We start from the raw sequence: 24,594 nt of genomic DNA on the forward strand, positions 1-24,594 counted from the left end.
CAACCCGGTGAAAAATTTTCATTACTCTTACACATAGATGAGAAAACTAAGGCCCAAAGTGGCCAAGTAACTCACTCAAAGTAACACAGCTAGTAAAAACTCCTATCTCTCTGACTGCAAACATTTTCATTTATTTTATTTGGATAAAAATCACCATCAGAACAACAACCACATCCAGCAACCAGTTCTTGATTTCTAGCACCATCCTCCAATAAAAAGAACCAGGGCTCTTGGAGAAATAGCTGATTTTAGGGCTGGCCAGTGAATGCACAAGATGAGCCTGGAGCATATTCTGGTGTCAGAAAGTAAGAAAGTCCTTGAAAAACAAACAAACAAAAGCTTGTGGTGATGGCAGTATGTTCCAGGGACACAGGAAGGAGCCAACTGAAAGAGCTCCTTCCCAGTGGCCAAGGCTAGAACAATTTGAGCAACAAAAATAATGTAATATTGGGTTATAACTCCAAGTATATAGCAATTAAGCCTAAGTCCATAATGATATGAATAAATGATTAAGCAAATAAATAAATGGGGGCAAGACAAATATTCCTTGCAGAAGAATCCCAAATAATATTTGTAGGTATTCCTCCCTCCAGGAGGTAAAGCTTAATTCCCCTTCTCTTTAGTGTGGGTTGGACTTTAGCAACTTGCTTTTATTTTAAAGAATAGATTATGGAAGAGAGAAATACTTATTTTACAATGGAGAAACCTGGTAGATCCTAACCAAGTGATTAAGGTACATATCAAATGATTAAGGTACATATCACCAGTGATACTTCATGTTGATAGCATGTACTCTGTGGTGTGATATGATGAAAAGAACACTTCCCTCTTCCCTGAAACCCATAACCCAAATCTAAGCATGAGAAAACACATCAGACAAAACAAAATGGAGGAACGGTCTACAATTCAGTGGTGTCTAATCTTTCGGCTTTCCTGGGCCACATTGGAAGAAGAGGTGTCTTGGGCCACACATAAAATACACTAACACTAATGACAGCTGACGAGCTAAAAAAAATTAAAAATCACAAAAACATCCCATAATGTTTTTTAAAAAGTTTATGAATTTGTATTGGGCCACATTCAAAGCTATCCTGGGCCTCGTGGCCCATCGGCTGTGGATTTGCCAAGCTTGTCCATAATACCTGCCTAGTACCCATTAAAACTGATGATGCATGAAAGACGAGAAAAGACTGAAGCCATCACAGAGCAGAAGAGACTCAGGAGACATGATAACTAAATACAATGCAATATCATGTATTGAATCCTGGGACAGAAGAACATGAGTAGAAAAACTGGTAAAATCTGAAAAAAGTCTATAGTTTAGTTATTAGTAATGCATTAGTATTGGTTTCCTAGTTTTTACAATGAGCCATAGTTATGGGGAAACTGGGTGAAGGGCAAATGAGAACTCTTGTTATATTTGAAACTTTTCTGTAAATTTGAAAGTATTCCAAAATAAAAAGTTTACTAAAAAAACAAAAAGTTAGCATAGGGAGATAGCAATCAGCCCAAACTGTTTCTAAATAAATAAAACTTTCCAGAACACCCAGGACTTACACTGACGCTCCAGTCTGAAGGAAATTAGAAATGCATATATATACTTAAAAATCATCTCATTTCATTCTCATTAAGACCGTCAAGGAAAGTAAGGCTAATGTAATCCCCATTCAACAAATGAGTAAAACTAAGAAAGAGAGACATTAAATGACTGTCAAAGATTCTAGCTGAACACAGAAACCAGGGCTCCGAATCCCAAATGGAGGTGGGTTAAGCTCCAGGCATCACCCATTTGTAGTCCTCCTTGTTCCTTTGGCACACTCTAGGGCACTAGATGCCCTGAGGAGTTCACATGCTTCTCCAAAGCAGGCAAAATCCATCCACATATTCAGAAGGCAGCGCAAGTACCCAGTTGTTCAACCGAGGCCCCACAAGAGGAGGAGTTGGGTTGAGGTTTATTTTTAAAATTCCAATCCCCCACAGTCCTTCAAATCAGATAACTAACTCCCGTTCTTTTCTCTGGAACTTCAGTGTTGTCACAGCAGGTCCACATTGATTCTTATATCATCCTCGCAAGCACCCTTTAGTGTGAACAGCTGTTACTCCCCTGTAGACACTGGGAAACTGAGGTTGACTTGCTGCTCAGTGAGCAAATAGTAAGCTGGGGCTTCTATGGCAGGATTCGGACTCCACTCCCCTGCTGTCCTAGTGTCTCCCCAGCTGGGGAGGAGGATGAGCTGCTCCCCCTTGCTGCCCTCTCTGTGAGACCTTGGCTCGAAGGCCAGTGGTGGTGCCCCCAGGGCTCCATCCTAACAAGGTCTCTAAGTACACAAGATTCCTGTGTCCTGGCCATTAAGCATTTTTGCAGGGGTATGTAGAGAACAATTGTGTTCTTTGTTCTTGGAAAATTTAGTGTCCAGGCATTACCCTGTTTCAGTCTTCATTAACCCAGACATTTGTATTATTTTGCTTCAGATAATTATCAGCATTAGTGAGTAGCTATCAGCTGAGACTCATTTTAAGGAAGAAAGCCTTTTAAAATGACCCAACAGTTAACAATTGTATATCTCCATTAAAACTGACTTCATTTTGCTTTTTTAAAAATAAAGCAAAGATCTCAGCTTCTTAAAGTGGAGAATTTTAATGCAAATGGCTATTTGACTAATAATCTGTTACTTTATTTTACACCATGCCTTGAAGTTGACTGAAGTTACAGTAGTCTTATTTTGCTCCCTGAACTCCTGGACACAGCTGCCCTGCTCTGCCAGTGCCTGCCTGCGTTGGGACATATGGAAAAGAACAAGTACTTGTGAACATGTGGTCAGCCCATGCTGAGAAATCAATGCAGGAGGAAGCTTTTCAGTCTATGTGTGTTGAGAGAACCACAGCCCAGCTGTGGGTTGCAGATCAAAAAAGGACCCTATTCAGTGTGGTGAAAATAATACTTAGCAAAATGTTGAATCAGGTTCTATTTCCTGTCATGAGCTCAAATAATGGAATCATGCGAGTATGCAGGTGATGAAGGACCTGCAGGGACGTGAGGTGAGCTGTGTAACCCACGCACAGCAGGGAGGAAGGCCACTCCACCTCCCAGGGAACATAGTGAATTGCCTGTAAAATTAGCAGTATTGAAAAACCAAAAACTCATTCACTAAGAGAGAAAATTAATACTGATTGTAACCATGTCCGAGAAATCTGGACACCTCCCCCATATTTGATCATATTTACACCCATAGCTGCTACTCTCACCCAAATGTTGCCTTAATGTCCTATTTGAGTCAGGACTGTCAACTCCGAGATGCTTTGTTTCTGTTGGCACCTTAGTGCACCTGAGGCTTTCTCCCATGCCTCTAAGGCTGTTTTCATTTTGGTGTCCCCCTGATTTGCTAGGTGAAGCCCAGATTCACCAGCACAAGCACAAATCCTGTTTTGCACCCTTGCTGTTAAGTGGACACAGAAGCAGTTGCATCAGCCAGCAGCCTTCGTCTGCCCTACTGAAAGGAGCCATTCGTTTTCTCCCTGAGTCAGGGAGAGCTGCTCAGGAGCCCAGCTGCAATAAGGAGGCCAAGGAGGGCCTGTTGATGACATGTGATTGAGATTCTGACTGTATCTGCTCAAGTCTAAAATGACCACTAGGGCTTGGGTTTTAGTTTCAGTTCAGTCAATCAAACCGTTGAATCATAGAGGAAGAAGAGCATTCAAGCCTGTTGATTGATGAGTCATTCAAGTAGTTCTGAGTAGACATTGCCAATGGCATCTTGCTTTATTCTCAGGAGACGTGGCTTGGAGTAAGAATGTGCAGAAGTGTGGTAGACACCAGGCCCCCAAGCCAGGATGCTGCTTGGCTCCTTTGAATGTAGAAGATGGATTACACTCGTTTACTATTTTAATCTAAGCATAAAGTATAAATGCAGTCACTGCTTAGTGTCACAAAGGCTTGTGATTAAAGAATACACAAAAAAAAAATTAGGAGAGAGTTCTAAGCTGCAAAGATGGTGCTGAGATATTAGCCCTTCTCAAATCTGAACTTCAAGAAAAACAGATACCCCACACCCATACCCGCCGGGCTTAGAAACAGTACATGTGCCCTGAACTTCCTACAAATGTGGTGTTGGTTGTTTTCCATGCCACATTGAATGTTTCTTTTTAATGAATACTCAGATTTCCCATCCTTCTATTTCTCATTCCCCAGACCACCTGGATCAAGAGACACGTTCAGACGCTAGAATTGAATGTAACATGAACTAAGGTTTAGGCACAGCATATTGAAAGCATTCATTGGAGTGGGGAAGAGAGATGGGGTTTCTCGGTCACTCACCTCCTACCCATAGACTTTTGCTTTTCTCTGTAATGAATTTGAGGGAAAAAAAAAAACAACAAACCTCTGTTTCCCTCACCTCCACCCCATTCACCCCACCCACCCCACCCAGTAAGGCCCATCTGATTTGGCTTCAAGGCAGTGAGAACCTCTGGCTGTGTCATCCTGACTGAAGCTGGCGTGGGGTGTAAGCACAGGGACCTACTCTGCCAGGGTGGGAAGGGACAGCCCCTGGCTGTGGTCAGTGAGTTGAGGATGTTATTGAAATGACATTGAAATGGAGTGATCATACCGGAAATGCAACTGGGAGTCATATTTTTAAATCCTCTTTGATTTGAAAGCATCCCCAGAACTGGTTTTAACCTAGCTTCACATCTGTAGGACTCCTGGTTCACCGCCTCTTGGAGACAGCCGGGGCCAATTAGAATGTGGGTGTCTCCTGCTCCACCTTCTCCTCCCAGTGCAAAAGACTCTAAAACAGGGAAATAGGGAAAATATGAGTACAAACAGTGTCCTGCTAAGAGACGGGAAAATCTCCCTTTTCCTTTCCCCCTTCCATCTGCTCCTGACCTTGCATGCTCCTCAGTGGTATAGAATACATTGTTGAACCTATAAATGCAGGCCATTCAAGTCAGGTTAAGAAAATCTAAATGGGATTTGGTTTCTTCAGTTTGGCCAGTAAAAGGGACCCTGAGGTCACCCCGCTGCAATCACAGTTTCCTCATGGCAGCCACCTGGTCAACCCTCATGCTATGCCTCACAGTACAGCTTTGTGTATCTGGAGACTGAGCTGGGATCATTCTATTTTCTTCATTCAAGGGTAACTAATAAGCACAAGAGAGGGCAAATTGTTTTGCTGAGCTCCAGCCTCTGAGTTTCTCTGGCAGCTGCATTGTCCTGGTCTCCTTGGGGAGATGCTTAAAGCGCTGGGAAATTGGGTGCCCTTCTCTGTGAGTGTCTTTGGGTTCATACCCTCGGTCCAGGATGCACAGTGAGAATTTCCAACTGGTGAAACTTGTACCTAAGAATAGCCATGTTGCACAAAAAAAAAGACCTCTCAGGAGATGAGACTCATCTGAGTCCAATCAGACTCCAGTAGTGCAGTTAAGGATAGTGGATTTTATTATGATTCCAGGGAATTTAAATAAATTACTGAACTTGAAACAGAAATGACCCCTAGTATATCCATTTTTGTATAAATTAATATTCTAGCTAGAAATCAATAATTTTTATAGTGTAAAATGTGTTTGTAGTTGCTTTTCATTTTTCTGATGGTAAGTTACCTTTTCCCTTTGATTTTACAGGCGAGACATTGCTGTGGCCTGTTCCATTTCACTTCTCTTCCCTTCTCTGGGGGACTCAAAGTGTTTGGTACTTAGTAACCATTAAAAGATAGCACATAGTGGCCAAGCGCTGTGGCTCACACCTGTAATCCCAGCCCTTTGGGAGGCTGAGGAGGGCAGATCACTTGAGGCCAGGAGTTCAAGACCAGCCTGGCCAACATGGTAAAACCCTGTCTCTACTGAAGAAAACATGAAAAATTAGCCAGGCATGGTGGCATGCGCCTGTAATCCCAGCTCCTAGGGAGGCTGAGGCATGAGAATCGCTTGAACCTGGGAAATGGGGGTTGCAGTGAGCCAAGATCGTGCCACTGCATTCCAGCCTAGGAGACAGAGCTAGACTCTGTCTCAAAAAAAAAAAAAAAAAAAAAAAGCATATAGGGGTGACCGCATTTTAAGACACGGAGACGGGACAGGACTTAACTTGTGAGAGCCGATACGTCTGTGGAAGGAAATTAAAGACTCTTTGCATCTTCCTTTCCTGGACAGCTAGTCATTCACATGACAGATTGTGGCCTTGAACCACTAGGCATTGATTCCATTAACCTAATTGGCTATTGCTGAGACAACATAAGTAAAAATGTCCAGTTCAAGTGTATGACTTTTTCGGGACTTTGGGGATGCAGGTGTCCTATTAATCTGCATAGTGGTTCCATGAGTGAGTTCCTTTTGTGATAATTTAGCAAGCTGCTATATACCTATTATGCTTCACCTAAAAAGCATAAAAGGAAACAGAAAAAATAATCTCCTGGTGCTTATATAAAACATTTTTGTTAAAACCTAACTTGAAAGTTATTCTGTGATTTTTTTTGTTTTTTTTTTTTTAATGAAGGTCTTTTTTGAGAGAACCATAAATTCACAATAATGCAGAGATTTCATGTCCCTTTACTTAGTTTCCCCCATTGGCAACATCTTGTACAACTATAGCTTTACAATATCACACCCAGGGTTTTGATACAATGACATTGATACCGTGAAGATATAGAGCATTTTTGTCACCACTTGTGGCTCCTATAGCCACACCCTCTTCCCTTCCTTTACCCTCTCTTTAATCCCAGGTGACTACTAAGCTGTTCTCCATGTTTGTAATTTTGTCATTTCAGGAATGTTGTATAAATGAAATCACATAATATGCAACCTTTGGAATTGGCTTTTTTCACCCAGCATAATTTTCTGAAGATTCATTCAGGTGGTCGCACGTATCAATGGTCTCTTCCTTTTTATTGCTAAGTAATATTCCACACTACAGATGGACTGCAGTTTGTTGAACCACTCACACATTGAAGGATATGTGGATTGTTTTTAGCTTCTGACATTTAGGAATAGAATAAATAAAATAAATTTCATTTTCCCATACAGGATTTTGTGTGAATATAGGTTTTAATTTCTCTGTAGTAGATGTTCAGGGGTTCCATTGCTGGGTCGCATGGTAGGTGCATGTTGACATTTTTAAGAAATTGCCAAACTTTTTTTAGAGTGGCTGTAACATTTTACATTCCCACCATCAGTGTAGAAGTGATCCAGTCTCTTCACATCCTCACTAGCATTTGGTGTTGTCATTACTTTCTATGTTAGCCATTCTGATATGTATGTAGTATATTTCATTGTAGCTTTAGTTTGCATTTACTTAATGGCTAATGATGTTGAGTATCTTTTCATATGCTTATTTGCCATCTGGATGTTCTCTTTGTTGAAAAGTTTGTTCACTTCGTTTGCCCATTTCTAATTGGATTGTTATTTTTTTAAACTGTTTATATGTTCTAAATACTAGTCCTTTGTCAGATATGTAGCTTGCAAATATTTTCTAATTTATTGCTTGCCTTCTTATTCTTTTAATATGGTCTTCAATAGAGCAAAAGTTTTTAATTTAATAAAGTCTAATTTATCCATTTTTCCTTTTATGGACTGTAATGTACTTTTACTGTCAAGTCTAAAAACTTTTCACCTATTCCTAGATCCTGAAGATACTATCCTATGGGCTTTATCTAAAAGTTGTATACTTTTACATTTTTCATGGAGCCATGATCCATTTTTAGTTACTTTTTATATAAGGTAGGAAACTTAGGTTGAGATTCCTTTTTGCTTGTTGGTTTTTTGGTGTACCAATGTCCAATTGCTCCAATACTAGTAGTTGAAAAGGCTCTATTTCCCATGTTAAATTGCTTTAACACCTTTAAAAATTAGTTGGTTGTATTTGTATGGTTCTGTTTCTGCATTTTCCTACTTTATCTATGCATCTATGTGTCTATCCCTTCACCAATACCACGTAGTCTTAATTAATATAGTTACATAAGTCTTGAAGTGTGGTAGTTTGATTCCACCTCTTTATTATTTTACAAAATCACTTTAGCTATTCTAATTCCTTTGCCTTTTTATAGAAATTTTAGGATAATCTTGCCTATATTTACAACAAATCTTTCTGAGATTTTGATAGGTATTGCATTAAACCTGTAAGTTAATTTGAGGAGAAATTTCATCTTATCGTGCTGAATCTTCCAGTCTATGAATATGGTATGTCTCTCTACTTATATAGATCTACACTGATTTATTTCATCAGCATTTTACTGTGTTCAGCACACAAGTCCTAGTCTTCTACATGCTTTGTTGGATTACATCTATGATTGTAAATGGTATTGCATATTTAATTTTAGTGTCTGCATATCCATTACTATTATATGGAAAAAAACTATTTTTATATGTTGATCTTTTATCCTATGATCTTGCTCAACTTGTTAAATCTAGAAGTTCTTATAGATTCCTTGGAATTTGCCATATAGACAAATACGTAATCTGCAAATAGAGATAGTATTTCACTTGATAAAAGATTCTGTGTTGACAATTCTTTTCTTTTAGCACCTGAACACATTTCTGACTTCCATGGTTTCTAACGAAAATCTGCTGCCAATTGTTTTTTTCTCCCTTGTAAGTAAAATGTCCTTTCTCTTTCTCTGCTTTTAAGATTAAAAACGATTTATGATGTACCTTTGAATAAATTTCTTTGGATTTATGCTGTTTGGGGTGGGCTCAGCTTCTTGAATTTGTTGCCTTATCTCTTTTGCCAAATCTGGGGAGTGTTCAGCCATTTTTTCAAGTACTTTTCTGCCCAGCCCACTTCCTCTTCTCTTTTCAGAACACTGATGACACTTAGGTTAAATCATTTTTTAAAAATAATTACACAGGTTCCTGACCCCTCTGTTCATTATATATTCAGTCCATTTTCTGTCTATTATTGAGATTCAGTAATTTTATTGTGCCATCTTTCAGTTCACCAATTCCTTCCACTGTCCCCTCCATTTTGCTGTCAAAACCATCCACTGAGTTTTTAATTTGGGTCATTGTACTTTTCAGTTCTAAAATTTCTATTTGGGCTCCTTTGTATCTGCTTTTCCATTGCTAAGATTTTCTGTTTCTTTGCTGCAACTTTCTTTTTTTTCATTGATTTCAAGTGTGTTTATAATTGCTCATTGAAACATTTTTATAATGACTGCTTTAAAAACTTTGTCAGATAATCCCACCATCTCTGTCATGTTGGCATTGACATCAATTGATTGTCTTTTTTCACCCAGTTTGACATCTTCCTGGTTCTTGATAGGAAGTGACTTTTGGTTGAAACATGAACATTTTGGATATTAAATTATTAAACTCTGGATCTTCCTTAAATCTTCTGTTTTAGCTGGTTTCCTCTAACACTGTTATTACTGCCTTATAGGGATAGTAGTCTAGGTTCTCTACTTAGTCTCTATTGACATCCAAAGGGCTGGGGACTCCTTGTTATTTCTGGGTGGAAGTGGGAGTTTTAGTTACTAACTAGGCCTCCACTGACATCTCACTAATGGGGAGGGCAGGAAAGCCACATTACTGTTCCCTAAAGGGTCTTTACTCACACTGGCAGTGACTTTGTTACCGCCATGTGATGACTAAGTCTTGACTCCCACTAGGCCTTCTCTGACAGCACCCCATCTGGTAAAGGGAAGGATGCCTCTGTACTGCCAGGTTGAGGTGGAGGTACCAGCTCCCCATGTGGTCTCCACTGACACCATGGTGGGCACCTCACTATAGCGTGTTGTAGCTGTAAGAGTAAGCTCCCCCATTTAGCCTTTAGAACCATGGCAGGGGTTGGGGGCATGGAATGCACGGTTTGTTCAAACTAGGCTTTTGTTAGGATTTTTGTGTACATCTGTTGGTGGTTTCAGGTTGCCAGCTTTTTTTAGCTCCAGTGTGGGATATATGAGGCAAAAAGAAAATGCAAGGAATTCACCACTGTGTCATTCCTTGAATCCTATGCTTCCTAGATAGCCTGATTTCTCTTCACCTTTCAGAATCTTCTGAGATTTGTTTTATATATAATATCCAAGGATTCAGTTGTACTTAGTAGGAGAAATAGGAAAAAACATATCCATCTTCTTAGAAGTGACTTTAACTACATTTTTGTTGTTGTTGTTGTAGGGTTTTTGTTTGTTTGTTTGTTTGTTTTGAGACGGAGTTTTTGCTCTTGTTGCCCAGGCTGGAGTGCAATGGCATGATCTCGGCTCACCGCAACCTCTGCCTCCTGGATTCAAGCGATTCTCCTGCCTCAGTCTCCCAAGTAGCTGGGATTACAGGCATGTGCCTCCACGCCCAGCTAATTTTGTATTTCTAGTAGAGACAGGGTTTCTCCATGTTGGTCATGCTGGTCATGCTGGTCTCGGACTCCCGACCTCATGTGATCTGCCCGCCTCGGCTTCCCAAAGTGTTAGGATTACAGGTGTGAGTCACCACGCCCAGCCTTTGACTACAGTTTTTGAGAAGAGAAAATGGTATCTGAAAGAACTGGAGAGCTTTCTGAGTTCATTTCGCCCCAGATCAGTGTTCTCCATGGAACTTCAATTTTTTGAGCCCCATTTGACTAGAACCACCCCAATCCCTCTGTCCTCATAAGAAGTCTGCCTTCAACTGTTTCTTCCAGCAGCAGTACTTACTTGACTTTATGTAAAGAATCCTTTCTAATCTTTGCTGGCTTGAGAACCATTCAATCTTGATTCCTATAAGTCTAAGCCAGGAATTTTCCTAGGGAAAGAGTTGACCTTTCTATGGCAAAATTAGGAAAATAAAATGTATCAGGTTTTTCATAATGCAAGATAAGTTTTCTTTAAGAGATTATATTATTATATTCTCCCTATATTTTAGGTGCTGAAAGTTACCCTTTAAATAAAATAATAATCATAGACAGTTCTTTTTTGTTATCCTTACTTGACAAAAGAGATAAGTTGGCAATCTCATGTTGGTTCCCCCCAAATTGCTTTGTTTACCTTTATTTTTCTTTTAATTTTAAAAATAGAGGTCTATTTATATACATTGAAGTGCACGAATCTTTTTTTGTTTTTTGTTTTTTGTTTTTTTGAGACAGTTTTGCTCTTGCTGCCCAGGCTGGAGTGCAATGGGACAATCTTGGCTCACCTCAGCCTCTGCCTCCCAGGTTCAAGCGATTCTCCTGCCTCAGCCTCCCAAGTAGCGGGGATTACAGGCACGTGCCACCACGCCTATTAGTAGAGACAGGGTTTCTCCATATTGGTCAGGCTGGTCTCGAACTCCTGACCTCAGGTGATACCACCCGCCTTGGCCTTCCAAAGTGCTGGGATTATAGGCGTGAGCCACCGCGCCCGGCCGAAGTGCACAAATCTTAATGGTGCAGTTCAGCGAGTTTTGACAAATAGCAGACTGTATAATGCAGATCTCAGTCATGTTAAAGAAAGTGTCCATCACCCAATAAATTTCTCTCAGACACTTTTCCATCAATTCCTCACCCTGACCCCTGAGTTTCTAACTTTATTACAAGAGCTCAGTTTGTCTGCTCCAGAGCTTCGTAGGAATGGAAGCAGATAGGTGTATGTTTCTTTTGCTCAGTATAATGTTTCTGAGATATTTGGTGATTCATTCCTTTTTTAAATTAATTTGTTTATTTTTGCTGAGTAGTATTTCATTGTATAGGCCCAGCCCCTCTCTCCTCCCAAATGCTCATCTCTCTAGAACTCACCTAATCAGAGTCTCCAGGAACTGGCCTTGTTACCTCCAGCTGACCTCAGCTGCATCATTCCATAGGTATTAAGGTGCAGTGTTACTTATACTCATCTGTGGGAAGAAAAAATAACTGAAGACTTAAGACTCACTTCTTTTTTCTTTCATTAACACAGTTTGTATTGAAAAAAAAGTTTATTCTCCTATTAATGGACATTTAAGGTGTTTATGGACTGATGTTATGAATAAGATTGTCAGGAATATTTTTGTGGAAGATGTTTTATTATATCAAATTTAGAAACATTTCAACCATTACATCTTCAAGTATTTTATGTCTCATTCTTTCTGACTTCTGAGATTCCAATGGCATGTATATTAGATTGCCAGTATATTCCCACATGGTACTGATGGCCTGTTCATTTTTTTTCTCTTTGCCCCATTTGGAATAATTTCTATGAATCTGTTTTCAAGATTATTGATTTTTGTTCCTCAATACTCACTCTGCTGTTAAACTCATTGGTGAATTTTTATCTCAAATATCCCATTTTTGAGATCTAGAATTTTCCTTTCATTCTTTCTTAGGAGTTACATTTATCTCATAAAATATCCCATGTTAATCTGTTATATCCATTTTTCTCCTTCTAATTTTTTTTTTTTTTTTTTTTTTGAGACAGTCTCGCTCTTTCACCCAGGCTGGAGTGCAGTGGCATGATCTTGGCTCATTGCAACTTCTGCCTCCCAGGTTCAAGCAATTCTTGTGTCTCAGCCTCCCAAGTAGCTGGGATTACAGACACGCACCACCATGTCTGGCTAATTTTTGTATTTTTAGTAGAGACAAGGTTTCACTGTGTTGGTCAGGCTGGTCTCGAACTCCAGGCTTCAAGCAATCCACCCGCCTCAGTTTCCCAAAGTGTGGGATTACAAGCATGAGCCACCGTGCCTGGCCTTCTCCTTGTAAATTCTTGAACACATTTATAATAGTTGTTTTTAAATCTGTCCATTAATTCTGGTAACTGGTCATCTCTAAGTCTGCTTTTACTGATTGTGCTTTCTTTAGATTTGGGGTCACATTTTCCTGCTTCTTTGCAGGTCTAATAACTTATTATTGTACTTCAAACATTGTCTATAACAGATTTCACTTTCTTTTGTTTATTTTCCTTTCTTTTTACTGGTGGTTAGGGTCAGGTACTAGCCATTAAGATTCCTCCTAGAGTCAGGTTGAGCAGGAACTGCTTTACTTAGACTGAGTTCACTGTGCTTAGTCCACCCACCCCATCACACTCCCCTTTTTATTCTTTCAGAGTTTGAGCTGTGAAAATGGTGAACTACAGTTTCAGATATCTTTGATTCACCTTTGGGTTGAACTCCAGCGCAGCTCCAAAGTCTATGCACCATAAGGATGCATGGGACCATGCAAATGTCCTCTGCTTTTCAGTTTCCATGAACTGCTGCTTTCATAGCAAAATTCTGGGTTAAGGGTAAAGAATCGCTAGGCCAAGCGTTTGTTTTTGTGCTAGCAGTTCTTCCCAATTCCAGTCCATCTGGCCATTTTTCTCATCCCTTCAAAGTCTCTCCATCTCTGTTAGGCCCAGTCTTCTGTCCACCTATCCCCAAAACAGGCACCTACCCCATGTGTGGAAGCTTCTGTGGATGTTGGCTTACCAAGAAAGAGCTCATCTCTCTGAAATCACTTCATTAATGTTACTTTCTTATGTATAGTGCTTTTCAGTAGCCCCATAAAACATCTGATTTTTACTTTGTTCAGATTCTTCAGTTTGTAACCATGGAGCAACATTCTCTTGAATCTATCTACATTTTAACTAGGAGCCCTCCCAGTTGATTTTCAGATCATTTGGGACAATGAAGTTGAATATTCCAGGACCCACTTACACAGAATTTCTCCATAATAACTTTGGACTCTTATTGTATTTTTAGTTTTGGCAGTTTGTGGGGATTTTGCCTCTTGAAAATTTTTGACTGAAGATTATTCCTTCTTGAGTGTGTTTACATTTCTTTGGGTTGGTACTTACAAGACTAAACTATCAGTTGATTAAGTTTTTTTTTTTTTGAAACAGGATCTTACTCTGTCACCCAGGTTGGAGTGCAGTGCATGATCTTGGCTTACTGCAACCTCCACCTCCTGGGCTCAAGCAATCCACCCGCATCAGCCTCCTGAGTAGCTGGGACTATAGGCATGAGCCACCACTCTCGGCTAGTTTTTGTATTTTTTGTAGAGATGGGGTTTCACCACGTTGCCCAGACTTGTCTCAAACTCCTGAGCTCAAGCAATCCACCCGCCTCGGCCTCCCAAAATGCTGAAATTACAGGCATGAGCCCCTGTGATGCCATTATTTTTTATATGAGAAGTGTGCAGCTAATACTCCAGCTTTATTACAACTACCTAATTGAATATTCCTTCTTGTTTCATGTAAATGCCTTTGTCTGTAGAAAATGCTACTATGAGCAGCATTGTGGTTACTTTAATTCCATTGCCAAAACTTTTATATGGTTTCCTGTATTCTAAAGGGAAAGGTATATGCACTTGTCTTCTTTTTAAACTTTTCCTCTTATGAATCAGTAGCAGTATGAATAAATGTCAGAAGTTCTTATTAAGTGGTTAATGTTGATGCCTCTGTCTCAGCATTCTTGTTTTAGGTAATGATGATTAAGCAAACTTTGTCATGGAAATGCCAGAGTTAGAAAGAAATTGTATTTATTACTAACTAGAGAACCCATGATAATAACAATAATATTTATAAATAATCAACCTGCGCCAAGTTTACTAAATCCTTCCATCTTAGAGATAAGGAAGGTAGTATGGCTTGGAAGTGGCAATGTCAGAGTTCAGAGCCCTTTTTCTCTACTGAAGTGGACATTGTCAATAATACTTAGTAAACAGCCAAATTGTGTACTCTTTAGTTGAAGAAAATTGCAATAGAAAGGATATTTTAAAGGTAAATTTTCTTCAAGTTTAATTATTTAGTGAGGCTAAAAAAAGTGATTTTGTTGTTGTTTGGTAAGGAAGGCAGTTTCTCTATTCTAACATTTCAGATTATGCTAAATATTGTTTATCAACTGAAAGAACAAATCAACATAAAATATAATTTAAATTGATTCAGAGAAAATATTAGCTGGAGTTCTGATTATTTAATAGACCCGTGGAATGTCATTTTATGCTAAAGAAACTTGGTTGTAGAGAAAACCAATGAGAATGTATGTGTTGCTGGGACCAGGAGATGCACCAAGCTAAGGTCTGACCCTCCCTGGAGGAGCCAGCCAGTGGGCAATGAAAACAGGAATGGAGCTTCCCTTTCTAGTAGTTGTTGGGTAAATTGAGAGAAGTAGAATCACAGCACACGCTATGAGATTATGCCTCGTGTGAGTGTTTCAGGTTTATTTTTCTTTCATTGACTGCTTAGTCAGGCATAAGTACTAAGATGGGAAATTAGCTGCCACAGACCTACCATCTGATCCTTTACAGAATGTTTGTCTAAAGGGAAAGCAATTCTTCAGGATAAGTGAGCGAGGAGGAGATAAGCCAGGCCAAGGTCTCTGTGCATTCAGTGAGTTTGGAAGTCTGCAAAAAGTGAGAATAGGTGCAGGTTAACTACTTGATTGTGCCCATTTTCACCAGTCACGATTTACCAGTCCATGTGCTGCTCTTTTGAAGGCACTTGAATTGTGTTTGACTTAATTTAAGGTGGTGATCCAAAGGAGCAGGGAGGGCCTGTTGACCAGTGTGGAAGAGCACTCCCAATTTACTGAAGGAGAATCCAGAACAGAGTTGAAGCCTTGTCCTTCTGCAGGAAAAGGTCCTTCTAGGTCATCAAGCTGGCCTTTTCACGTGGTAGCTGGCTCTGAAGCCGATATCCTTGGCACCTTCCTCTGGTGGCAACATCATAGAGTACTCCTGGGCACCGTTACTGCCCTGGTCCTCTCAGAGAATCTGAGCCAGTGTGGCTGGGCAGATCCATGTTCTCCACACTAGGCACACACAGAATACAGATTCTGACTTAGGAAGAACATCAAGGGTCACACGTCTGCCACAGTGGTGGAGGCATTTCCTCAGTGCAGCACCCCATATCCTCCAGCAACTGGAAGCAGTGAGGCACTGGGGGAAAAGATGGAGGCAAAAGGGTAGACAAGGCTTTAGAAAAAAAAAGCCCTGGGTTAAAACTCTAGTTGCATCAGTTACAAGGTATGTGACTTAAATTCTTTAAGCCTTGGTTTTCTCATCTGTAAAATGGGTTGATACCTGATAGAGTTGTTATGAGTACTGAATAAGACAGTGAACATAAACCCCTCCTCTGTAATCTGGCACACAGTAGTTGTCCAGGAAATGTCAGCATGGGGCAGAACACAGAAGACCTTGGTTACATATGTAAAGTGCCATATGTTGCCATATAGCATTGTTATAAAGATGCTGGAGATACAGCAGACTGACAAGTCAAAGACAGCTAAGTAGCTCCCTTCTGTACCTCATTGCCTTTACCTGCCTGGCCCTCCGGGATGGAATGTGGAAAGCATAGATACTGCACAGCAGAGATGGATCCTTGGCAAAGGCTGGAGTAACAAGCTATGAATTGTTGACTGGGGACTAGGGTTGGATGAGACAAGTATGGAATAAAGGTGGCCAGAGGCACCTACCAGAATGCCAGTTATGGTCACAGCAGAAGCAAAGGTGATAAATGACAGCCACAAGTAGCACAGAACCTCATTTTACCAACCACTTTACTCTTATTCCCTCATCACATCTTTTAGATTAAAAGATGTTTGTTGATTAAGGTTCCCTTTCCTGTAAAGTTTCTAGCTCAAAATCTAGTTAACCTAAAATGAAGTCAACTGAAAAATAATGGACAGGAAATTACATTAATGGCTCACCAATATCTAACAATCCCTTAGAAAGTAAGAGTTGGCTGCATAGAGATTCTTTTTGGAAAGGAGGTGGAATTGGTGCCTTATAGCAAGTTTATTTGTTGTTTTGCTTAGTCAGGTTAAAAGTTTCTATTTCTGTGCATTAATCGGTGATAATGACTGATACTTATTCTGTGGGCAGGCAGCCTGGACAGTTCTTTGGCTAGTGTTACCTGGGATCACTCCTGTGGCTGCAGTCATCTGAGTTCAACAGGACTAGGATGTCCAAGATGGCCTCTCTCTCATATCTGGCAGTGGGTGCTGGCTGTTGGCCAAGGCACCTTGGTCCATCTCTATGTGGCCTTTTGTCCTCCAGCAGGCTAGACTGGGCTTCTGCACAGCAGGTGTTCTCACGGTTATAGGAGAGTGATAATGGGGGATTCAAAGCTTCTTAAGGCCTAAGCTCTGGAAATCACACAGTGACATGTTCCCCATATTCTATTGGCAAAGCAAGTCATAACTCAGCCCAGATTAAAGGGATGGAGAAAAAGACTCTACCAAGGTAGCCAGACAAGAAAGGGGCTAATGAAGGGACATTTCAACTTTGGGTAAGGGATTTTTCACATAAAACAGCATGTGGTCATCTTATGCTGAGAACAGGGGTTAGGCATATGGGAAGAGGCAGGAAAACCTTCTGCATGGAGTCCTAGGAATAGCTGGGGTGTCCCTCCAAGTGCACTGGGCACTTCCCACCCTGAACATCTATTGTAGGACTAACACCACGCCATGCTGGGAAAATATGGTTTGTTCAGAGGACTGCAAAGCTTAGTCACTGCCCATCCCTCGCCATCCTACTCTCCCAACTGAAATAAGGAAACTATAGGGAGAGTCAAAAAGAGCAGAAAAATAAATTGAGTACTGCAACTAGATGGAGGTGGGAAGCCAAACTGATGTTACAATTTTTCCCTCACTCCCAAATATACATATTAATATAGTCAAACACAGTGTCATCCCTTGAGGGCTGAGTGCTTCTGCTTTCTTTAAAGCAGATATTCTCAAATTCCACTCACTGGCTATTTCTATTGGATTGTACCTTCTTATTGCTTGTAGAGCAATAGTGCCCATGTTTAGGTTTGACCTTAAAAAATTTTTTTGCAAGAACCTATAACTTGTTCATACTTTTTTATTTTTAAAGTATACCTATTCATTTGTCTTTTTCAAAAGCTGGTGAATTTTCTTTGTAAAGATATGGGTAAGCTTGAAGTACTTTGTCCAGCATAAATGGGTCATAAACTGGCAGGGCAGAGGACCCCTACAGTATGTGCAATTTTTATGCTTATAGTATGGAAGCATGTTTGGTAACAAAACTAAACTTTACACTGCGCAGCCCCCTATAAAAATACCCCCAGTAATAAAAATACTGTAACTGTGTAATAATCAATGCTATATTATCTACTCAAGTTTATTTTGTATTAAAGAGATCATATATTTCTTAAAGTTTTTAAACCGCCTCCACAGCTTCACAATGTGAGACCTGTTCCTGTAGTGTGTACCATTAAACCTCTAAAGTCCAGAATTGTACCTAACACTGGGTAGGAATCCAGCACACCGTTTGTGAATGAAAGGATGGTAATTATTATTATCATCTTGACAGCCAGGAACAGAGGTGGGTGGGTACCTGGAATCAGAGTCAAACAATAACTAAGAGTCAAACAGTAACTAACAGGAATGATGCCGGATCCGTCCATTGAGACAATAATCATTCTGGGGTTTCTGTTGCAGTCTAGGAAGAATGGAGAAGGCTAGAAGGAGTATTTTAAACTGCCCCAGAACTTTAGATTTAGAAAGAATCTTGGCAGTCAACTCCTCTTCACAGCCAGTTCATTTTTCCTCTCTAGGGTGCCATTGGAGGGGACACTCCCTGAACATTTATGAGTGAAGAAACCCTCCTTTTCACCAGCCATTGGGTTCCTTTTCAAGTTTATTTTTCAAAAGTTTTCTTTATATTGAAATCTGCCTCATTTAATTCCTACCTCTGGCCCTACGTTCTGTATTTGGCACTAGATAGATAAAACCCATACTCTATTTTACACTCATTCAAATCATTGTATTTCCTCCACCGGTGAATATATTACCAAAGTTGGTTGAGTTTCATAATGCAAACCCAAAGGGAAAATTATCTTGAATAATCATATGACAATATATGGAAAGTTTAGGGGCTGTGTACGCCACCTCATGGTTTTGAACTGTGTGGTTAAAGACATTGAGAGTTGACAGATTAGTCAGGGATTTTTCAAGAGTATTAATTACAAACTTTGAAATCTTGGTCAGTGAAAGTTCATTTTAGTGCATCTTGCAAATATGATCAAAGGTCTTTTCAGTACTGATTTGATGATGCTTAACCACAGTGTGTGAAGAATGAAGTTTTTCATTAGAAATTACTGATGTAATAGAGCACATTTTCAGGGAAGATGTATTGTTGGACTATTACAATTCATGCTCTTCCCCCACCATATCCCTACCCTCTATATCCCCCATCCCCTATTTCCCCCACCCTCCTCCTTGGGACCTCGCTGAAAACCTGGAATAATCTGAAAACCTGAAATGGCATTTTGGACTGCTGCAAGGGAAACTGTCATCTTAACAACATCAGTGCGGCTCAGACATGACCACCATGTGAGGGCAAAGGTGGGGCTGGTGTAAGTGATGTTGTTAAACCAGTAAAAATAAACCATGAAAACCTGGGGATTTACTGTGATTTGGGGAGTGAAACAAATTTACCACTGGCTGAAAACTTGAAAAATGGAGTACAATGTGTAGATCAGAAGAAAGGAAAGCCGTCCCTCTGCCCTTGTGTAGTTTTAGAAAAACAATCTTATTATTTTGGTAGCTTTCTTTTTTTCGTGAAAATAAAAAAAAAAATACACTGGCACCTAAGCCATGGAAAATGAAATAAAAATACACCAGTGCAGCTTCCAAAACACTGACTTGCATCTCCCTCTCCTATCCGCCGGGAATGTCTTATCCCTGCCTTCCAGTGGCTGCCAGAACCAAGGGCATCCGCGGCGTTCCTTGGCATTGGCGTTAACAGCAGATGGATTTTCCGCAGCAGCCAGGTGGAAGATGCCTAGCATTGGTCCGCCGTCTCACTGTACTGAATTTCAAGAATCATGGCCTACTGCCAGCCAGGTCCGAAGGCGCTAGTCTGGGGAGACTGGAGCAGGTCTCTAGTGGTTCACCTGTTCTGAGGCTCTTCCTGTTCAGTTGCCTCTGCGCGCCAGAGGGTGGCACCCCAGGCACTCCAGAGGTGGAGAGGAGGGGACGACAGGGGAGGAAAAGAGAGAGGAGCGGAGGGAAGGACCAGGGAGGAAGGACCAAGGAGGGAACATTAATAAATTCTCAGACCTTGGTCTCGAGTTCCCGGCTAATTTGGGGGCAAAGCCGACCCCACGTCCACGCCCACCCCCTTACGGGAAAAGCCTGGGTTTCCACTGGGCTAGGTGTCAGAGTTGGGAATGTCTAAAATAAAAAAGGCTTCCGAGGGTTATTCATGGCCAACAGTTTCCACAGGAGAATCCAAAGGGAAACTAGTTTCCGGGGCCGCTGTGTGTGCGGGTGCTTGGTGTGCTGAAAGCTGCTGTCACTAGATGGCTGTAAGTGTGCCAACATCTGACCTGTCTCATTGTGTCGTGTTTTGCAGTTGCTGGATTTGTGCGACTCGGTGAAGGATGATGCCCTGAGGGTGATTTCGACCTTTAACATTCCACACATCTACCTCCACGCACCAATCGCCGGAATCTCCAACCCGCGGGCCGCGTGGGCTTTCTACCCTGCACCGCTGCAGCCGCTGCCACGGGAAGAGGCGCGCTTCCAGCGGCCCAAGCTGGGAGCCAAGCTCTAACGGGTGTGGCGGGAAGTGTGGTGGCCCGCCAGCAGCTGCCAAGACGCTCGCTCCACTGACGCCCGGAGCTGTGGCCGAGGCCGGGGGCTGGCACCCGCTGGGCCGCCGCTCTCGGGGATTTTGGTGGCAAAGCGGAGGTCCCGCCGAGGCTGGCGAGGTGCGCGGGTGGCTGCTAGGAAAGAGATCCAGACGGTCGTCTGGTGCGCTGGATCCCTGTGCCCTTTCCCTGAAACCCAGCCTGGCCTGACTGCAACCTCTCCCAAATTCAGTGCCCGATCCCCTAGACAATCAGGGTGGGCTCCCCGCTGCGAGCGCGCCCCACAGCCGGGTGCCGCCAAAGGTCTCCTGCTGTTAGCGGTGACTCACATTCCCAGTGATTTAGAAAAACTGTGGTGCCGAGTGAAAGAAAAGAAAAAAAAAGCAAACAACCTTAGATAAAAAAAAAAAAGCTCCACTCTTTCCGCGAGCGGGAAAAAAGGTTTGGTTCAGCAAGTGATGCTTTTTCAGTGAATCAGACGCTCTGGGGCTCTGCAAGGAAACGCACGGACTGGGAGAAGGAAGTGGGAGCCTAGAGTTTTGCTCTCGGCAAAACAAGAACTCGGCTTGTCCTCCCAGGCCGGCGGTTTCCGTACTGCAAGACAAGGCGCGGAAAACATTTTTACCATCTGACGCAGTAATCTGTCCTTTAGAAGAGAATAGGTGAAAAGTTTAATAAAGAAATTAAGCGATGTGGAAGTCGTTCCCGCTGCTTGCAGAGGGCAGGGAGGCGGGCCTGAGCAATTTCGGAACTAGGAGAGACCACGTCGGCAAAGCCTGTGGTCCCGGACAAGGGCCATGGATTTCCCATTTCTCAGATCCCGGCTGCCCGACTTCATTCTTGTTTCTTTCAGTCCAAGCCATCCTCCCTTCTCCCTCCCTCCACGTCTCTTGGCAGAGACAGAAAGGGACACCGCTTTGTCCGCGTCCACTGCGAGGGAGGTGACCTAAAACCCATGGGCCCTTCTCACACTTTATTCTCTGCGCTCCGGCCCAGTTCCGGGAGGACCTCCCGACGGCGCGGGAGAAGGCTGTAAGGGCTCGCGGCCCCCGACGCGGCCTGGGTCTCGGGGGACCCATGAACCCGCCACCTCTGGCCGGCTTCCTTTTAGTGCCCCAAATAGGAGCGCTTAGCCCGTTGCTTCCCCCAACTCTTGTTTTTCTAAGTGTTCACAGGGTCGCGAGAGCGAGCGACGCGGGGGCGGCGAGGCTGCAAGGCTGCAAGGCTGCACAGGAACAGACGACAAGAAATAGGGCTTTCTTCTGCGTGGTTCTTTTCCGGTCCTTGTCTGAGTCGCCCGACCCCGCGGGGAGCGCGGAGCATTGCGGCGTGCGGCGGGCTTCGGTTCTCAGCCCGCGCAGCAAGTTGCGTTGCTTTTCCCCGGGTGCGACGCAGAACGGCCGAAGAGCAAAGTTCGTCCGCGGTAGGAACTTCGAGGCCCGGTGAGGACAGATCTCCGGCCTCCGAGTCTACTTAGCCGTGTCCACGCTTGTGCCTTTTCCCTCTTGCAGCGAAATAACTGGGCGGGGCCCGACGCGCGTCCTCCAGCGACTCCGGGAACCCAAGGCCTCCTTCACCTCGCTCAGAATTCACCCGAGAATGCGCTGAGACTTTGGCCTGGGGCTGCGCTGTGTCCCACTGACGTTACAGAAGCGCTTATGAATTTAAAAACTGATCCAGGTGGCCGGACGGCGGGACAACGCCTCCTCACTTGCTCCTCTACGACCAGGCCCCTTCCTTCTCCTTGCCGGCTGCGGTGGTGGGTAGGGTGGTCTCTTTACAGAGTTTCCTTAATCCATCTAGCCTGACCTCACCTGCGGGATGTTCCATTTCCCGATCCACCTCCCACACCCCCGCTGCAGTTGTCTAGAAGCCGGGGCTGGGGAACTGAGGCGCGCGAGGAGCAGACAGGAGGGCCGGGGTTGGGGGCGCCAGCCACGCGTTGGGAGAGCAGACCCGGGTGCAGACTCAGAGGACTGGAGAGGCGGCATGGAGTTTGGTCTCCTGGGAGGTAGAGTGAGGTGCTGCGGACTCCAGGGAGGAAAGGGATGGGTGGGGAGGCGGGAGGGGAGGAGGGACGGGGTATTTTGCGCTCCCGCACCGCGGCCCGAACTCAGCTGTTCTGCCTTCACTGGCCTCAGCCAGTCCAGGGAGCTCCTACGAGGTTATCTGCGAGTCCAGCAAATCTTGGGGGTCCTAGCCGAATGTAGTGCGCAACGTTCTCTCTCACTTGGAGGCCGCCACTCACCTCGTTTTTTTTTTCCTGAGAGGATTTTTTTTCTGAGTGCTTTTTTCATTTCCCTGTTTTACCTGCTCTGCACATGCCTCCCGCTCTCACCCGGGAGGCAGCGAAGACGCCCACTGGGACCGGGCCTGGCCGTTTTCTGGGCGCGTCCTGCCCCCACGGGCTCTGTCTCTTAGGGAGACTGGGCGCGGAAGAAAAGCTGGAGAGCCCCTGCGGGGTGGCAGGAGGAGGGTGCCTGAGTCCCGCGAGAGGCCCGGGAGAGGAAGATGCGCAGCCTGCTGATCCGCGTCCCGCCCGGCGCCAGGGACCCTCAGAGCGAGGAGAGCTGAAAGACCTCGCCCCGCGCCTTCCCGAGGACCAACCCAGTCCCCGCGCCTGCCCTAGAGCGGCATAGAAACTCAAGGCACAGTGAGGGCGCAGGGCGCCTCCTGAGGCTTTACACCGCCGGCCGGGCCAGCGGAGGTTGTGACCAGAGCGCCCCCGCTGTGCCACGCACGCCGCGGCCGCCACCGGGTTGGGGGAGGTGAGCGGGAGGCTAGGGTACACTTCGGGGTGGGGGATGGGCGCGCACATGGCCGCCAGCAGGCAGAGTCACTCCGGTAAACACGCCAGGGTCGGCGGCGCGCGCGGGAGGCAACCCAGCGGGGCAACCCCCGCCTTTACCTGTCCGAGCCTGCACGCGCCGGCGGCCGCAGCGACGAAGGGGCGGAGTTTGCCAGCCCGCGCGCCGGGGAGGGACCTAGCGGGGGCGGGGTCCGCAGTGATTGGGCGCAGGAGCGGGGCCGCCAGCCAGAGCTGGGCTGCAGGGCCGCGCAGGTTTCACTTCGCTCCGCGCAGCCGCCGGGTCTGCAGTTTTTTGGAGCTCTGCGTCCAGCGCCGCTGCTGCCGCCGCCGCCACCGCCGCCGCCACTACCACCACTTGATTCTTGCAGCCACCTTGCGAACCCTGCCACACTGCGATCGCATCATCGGGGTATTCGGTTCGCAGCGTTCCCGCCGCCACCGCCTCGGCGCCCTTCCCTTGGCCCTTGTTCCTCCAAATGTCTGACTCTGACTCTCGGACTGAGAAACGCAAGGTAAATACCTCCAAATCCCGGGGCGCGGGCCTGGCACCGAAGGAAGAGTAGTGCTGGAGCCCGAACGGCACCACCTACTGCCCGCTTCCCGTGCACGTGCGAGCGGGACGCTTGCATCGGCCCCGCTTGTCGCCGGCGGGAGGTGGGGATCCGTGTGGATTGGGTTCCATCTCGGGCAGGTTCTCTTTAAAGAAAAGTCGTTCACGCGGAACCTGCGGGCTCTTGGCCGAAGTGCGGCTTGGGATGGGATGCTGCGCGCGGGCCTGGTGAAGGGTCGCAGTTCCGGGCAGAAGGAGAGGCAGCGCGTGCTTTTCGGCGCCGGCCCGGGAGCTGGGGACCTGCTTGTAGTATCGGGCTGTGCGCCCAGCCGGAAAGTGTCGCCGCCGGCTCCGGCGCCCTCAGAGTAGCGGCCGCGCAGTGCGAGGGTGTTTCGCGTCTTGGTTTTTTGGGGTGCGCGGGCCTGTTGCGGAGGATTTGCGGAACTGCGGTGGTGATTTAACTGACGAGACAGGGCTTTTCCTTTTACTCATTCAGGCCAAGGTTTCGGGGCCACTGCTGCGTTCGCTCTCTCAAGCGTACCTGGGGCCCCTGCTTGCTTTGCGGGAGTCCTGCGGACTATGCCATCAGCACGATCCCCTGGCAGCGAGAGATCTAGGTCCTCCCCTGACCAGCTGGACCGCGCAGGGGACTAGCCGCGGCCAGCAGAACCTGCTCGGTCCCTGGGGCCGGGCTATCTTAGTGGCTCACGCGTGCCCGAGCACACCCGACCCGGTTCGCGGTGCAGGCTGGCGGCGCCGTGCCCTCTGGGACCTGTTGCCCCAGGGTTGGCGCT

At 44.6% G+C, this 24,594-nt stretch overlaps 2 protein-coding genes and 1 long non-coding RNA gene across 7 annotated transcripts in view; 2 read left to right on the plus strand and 1 right to left on the minus strand.

The window, feature by feature from the left end:
* ACOXL (acyl-CoA oxidase like) overlaps positions 1–21,054 on the plus strand; it is a 405,131-nt gene extending 384,077 nt beyond the window's left edge. The window contains exon 24 of the mRNA XM_054475660.2: positions 20,204–21,054. Within this exon, the coding sequence (XP_054331635.1) occupies positions 20,204–20,404 (201 nt within the window). The 3' untranslated portion in view covers positions 20,405–21,054. The remainder of the gene's footprint in view (positions 1–20,203) is intronic.
* LOC129030387 (uncharacterized) lies at positions 1,039–18,181 on the minus strand. Its single transcript, XR_008500634.1, has 4 exons — positions 18,113–18,181; positions 16,737–16,896; positions 4,608–4,787; positions 1,039–3,845 (listed from the first exon to the last, which is right to left on the minus strand). It is a non-coding gene; the product is annotated as an uncharacterized LOC129030387 (long non-coding RNA).
* Positions 21,055–23,483: 2,429 nt separating the features above from the next.
* Positions 23,484–24,594, plus strand: part of BCL2L11 (BCL2 like 11) — a 47,036-nt gene continuing 45,925 nt past the window's right edge. For 4 of the 5 annotated variants that reach the window (XM_054475675.2, XM_054475677.2, XM_063648550.1 and 1 more), the window contains exon 1: positions 23,639–23,762. The gene's annotated coding sequence lies outside the window, so the exon portion shown is untranslated. Of the gene's footprint in view, positions 23,763–24,594 lie in introns of all 5 variants that reach the window. The other variant, XM_054475670.2, reaches the window with a different exon arrangement.

The sequence above is a fragment of the Pongo pygmaeus genome, chromosome 12 (assembly GCF_028885625.2).
Source record: "Pongo pygmaeus isolate AG05252 chromosome 12, NHGRI_mPonPyg2-v2.0_pri, whole genome shotgun sequence".
NCBI classification, from domain to species: Eukaryota; Metazoa; Chordata; class Mammalia; order Primates; family Hominidae; genus Pongo; species Pongo pygmaeus.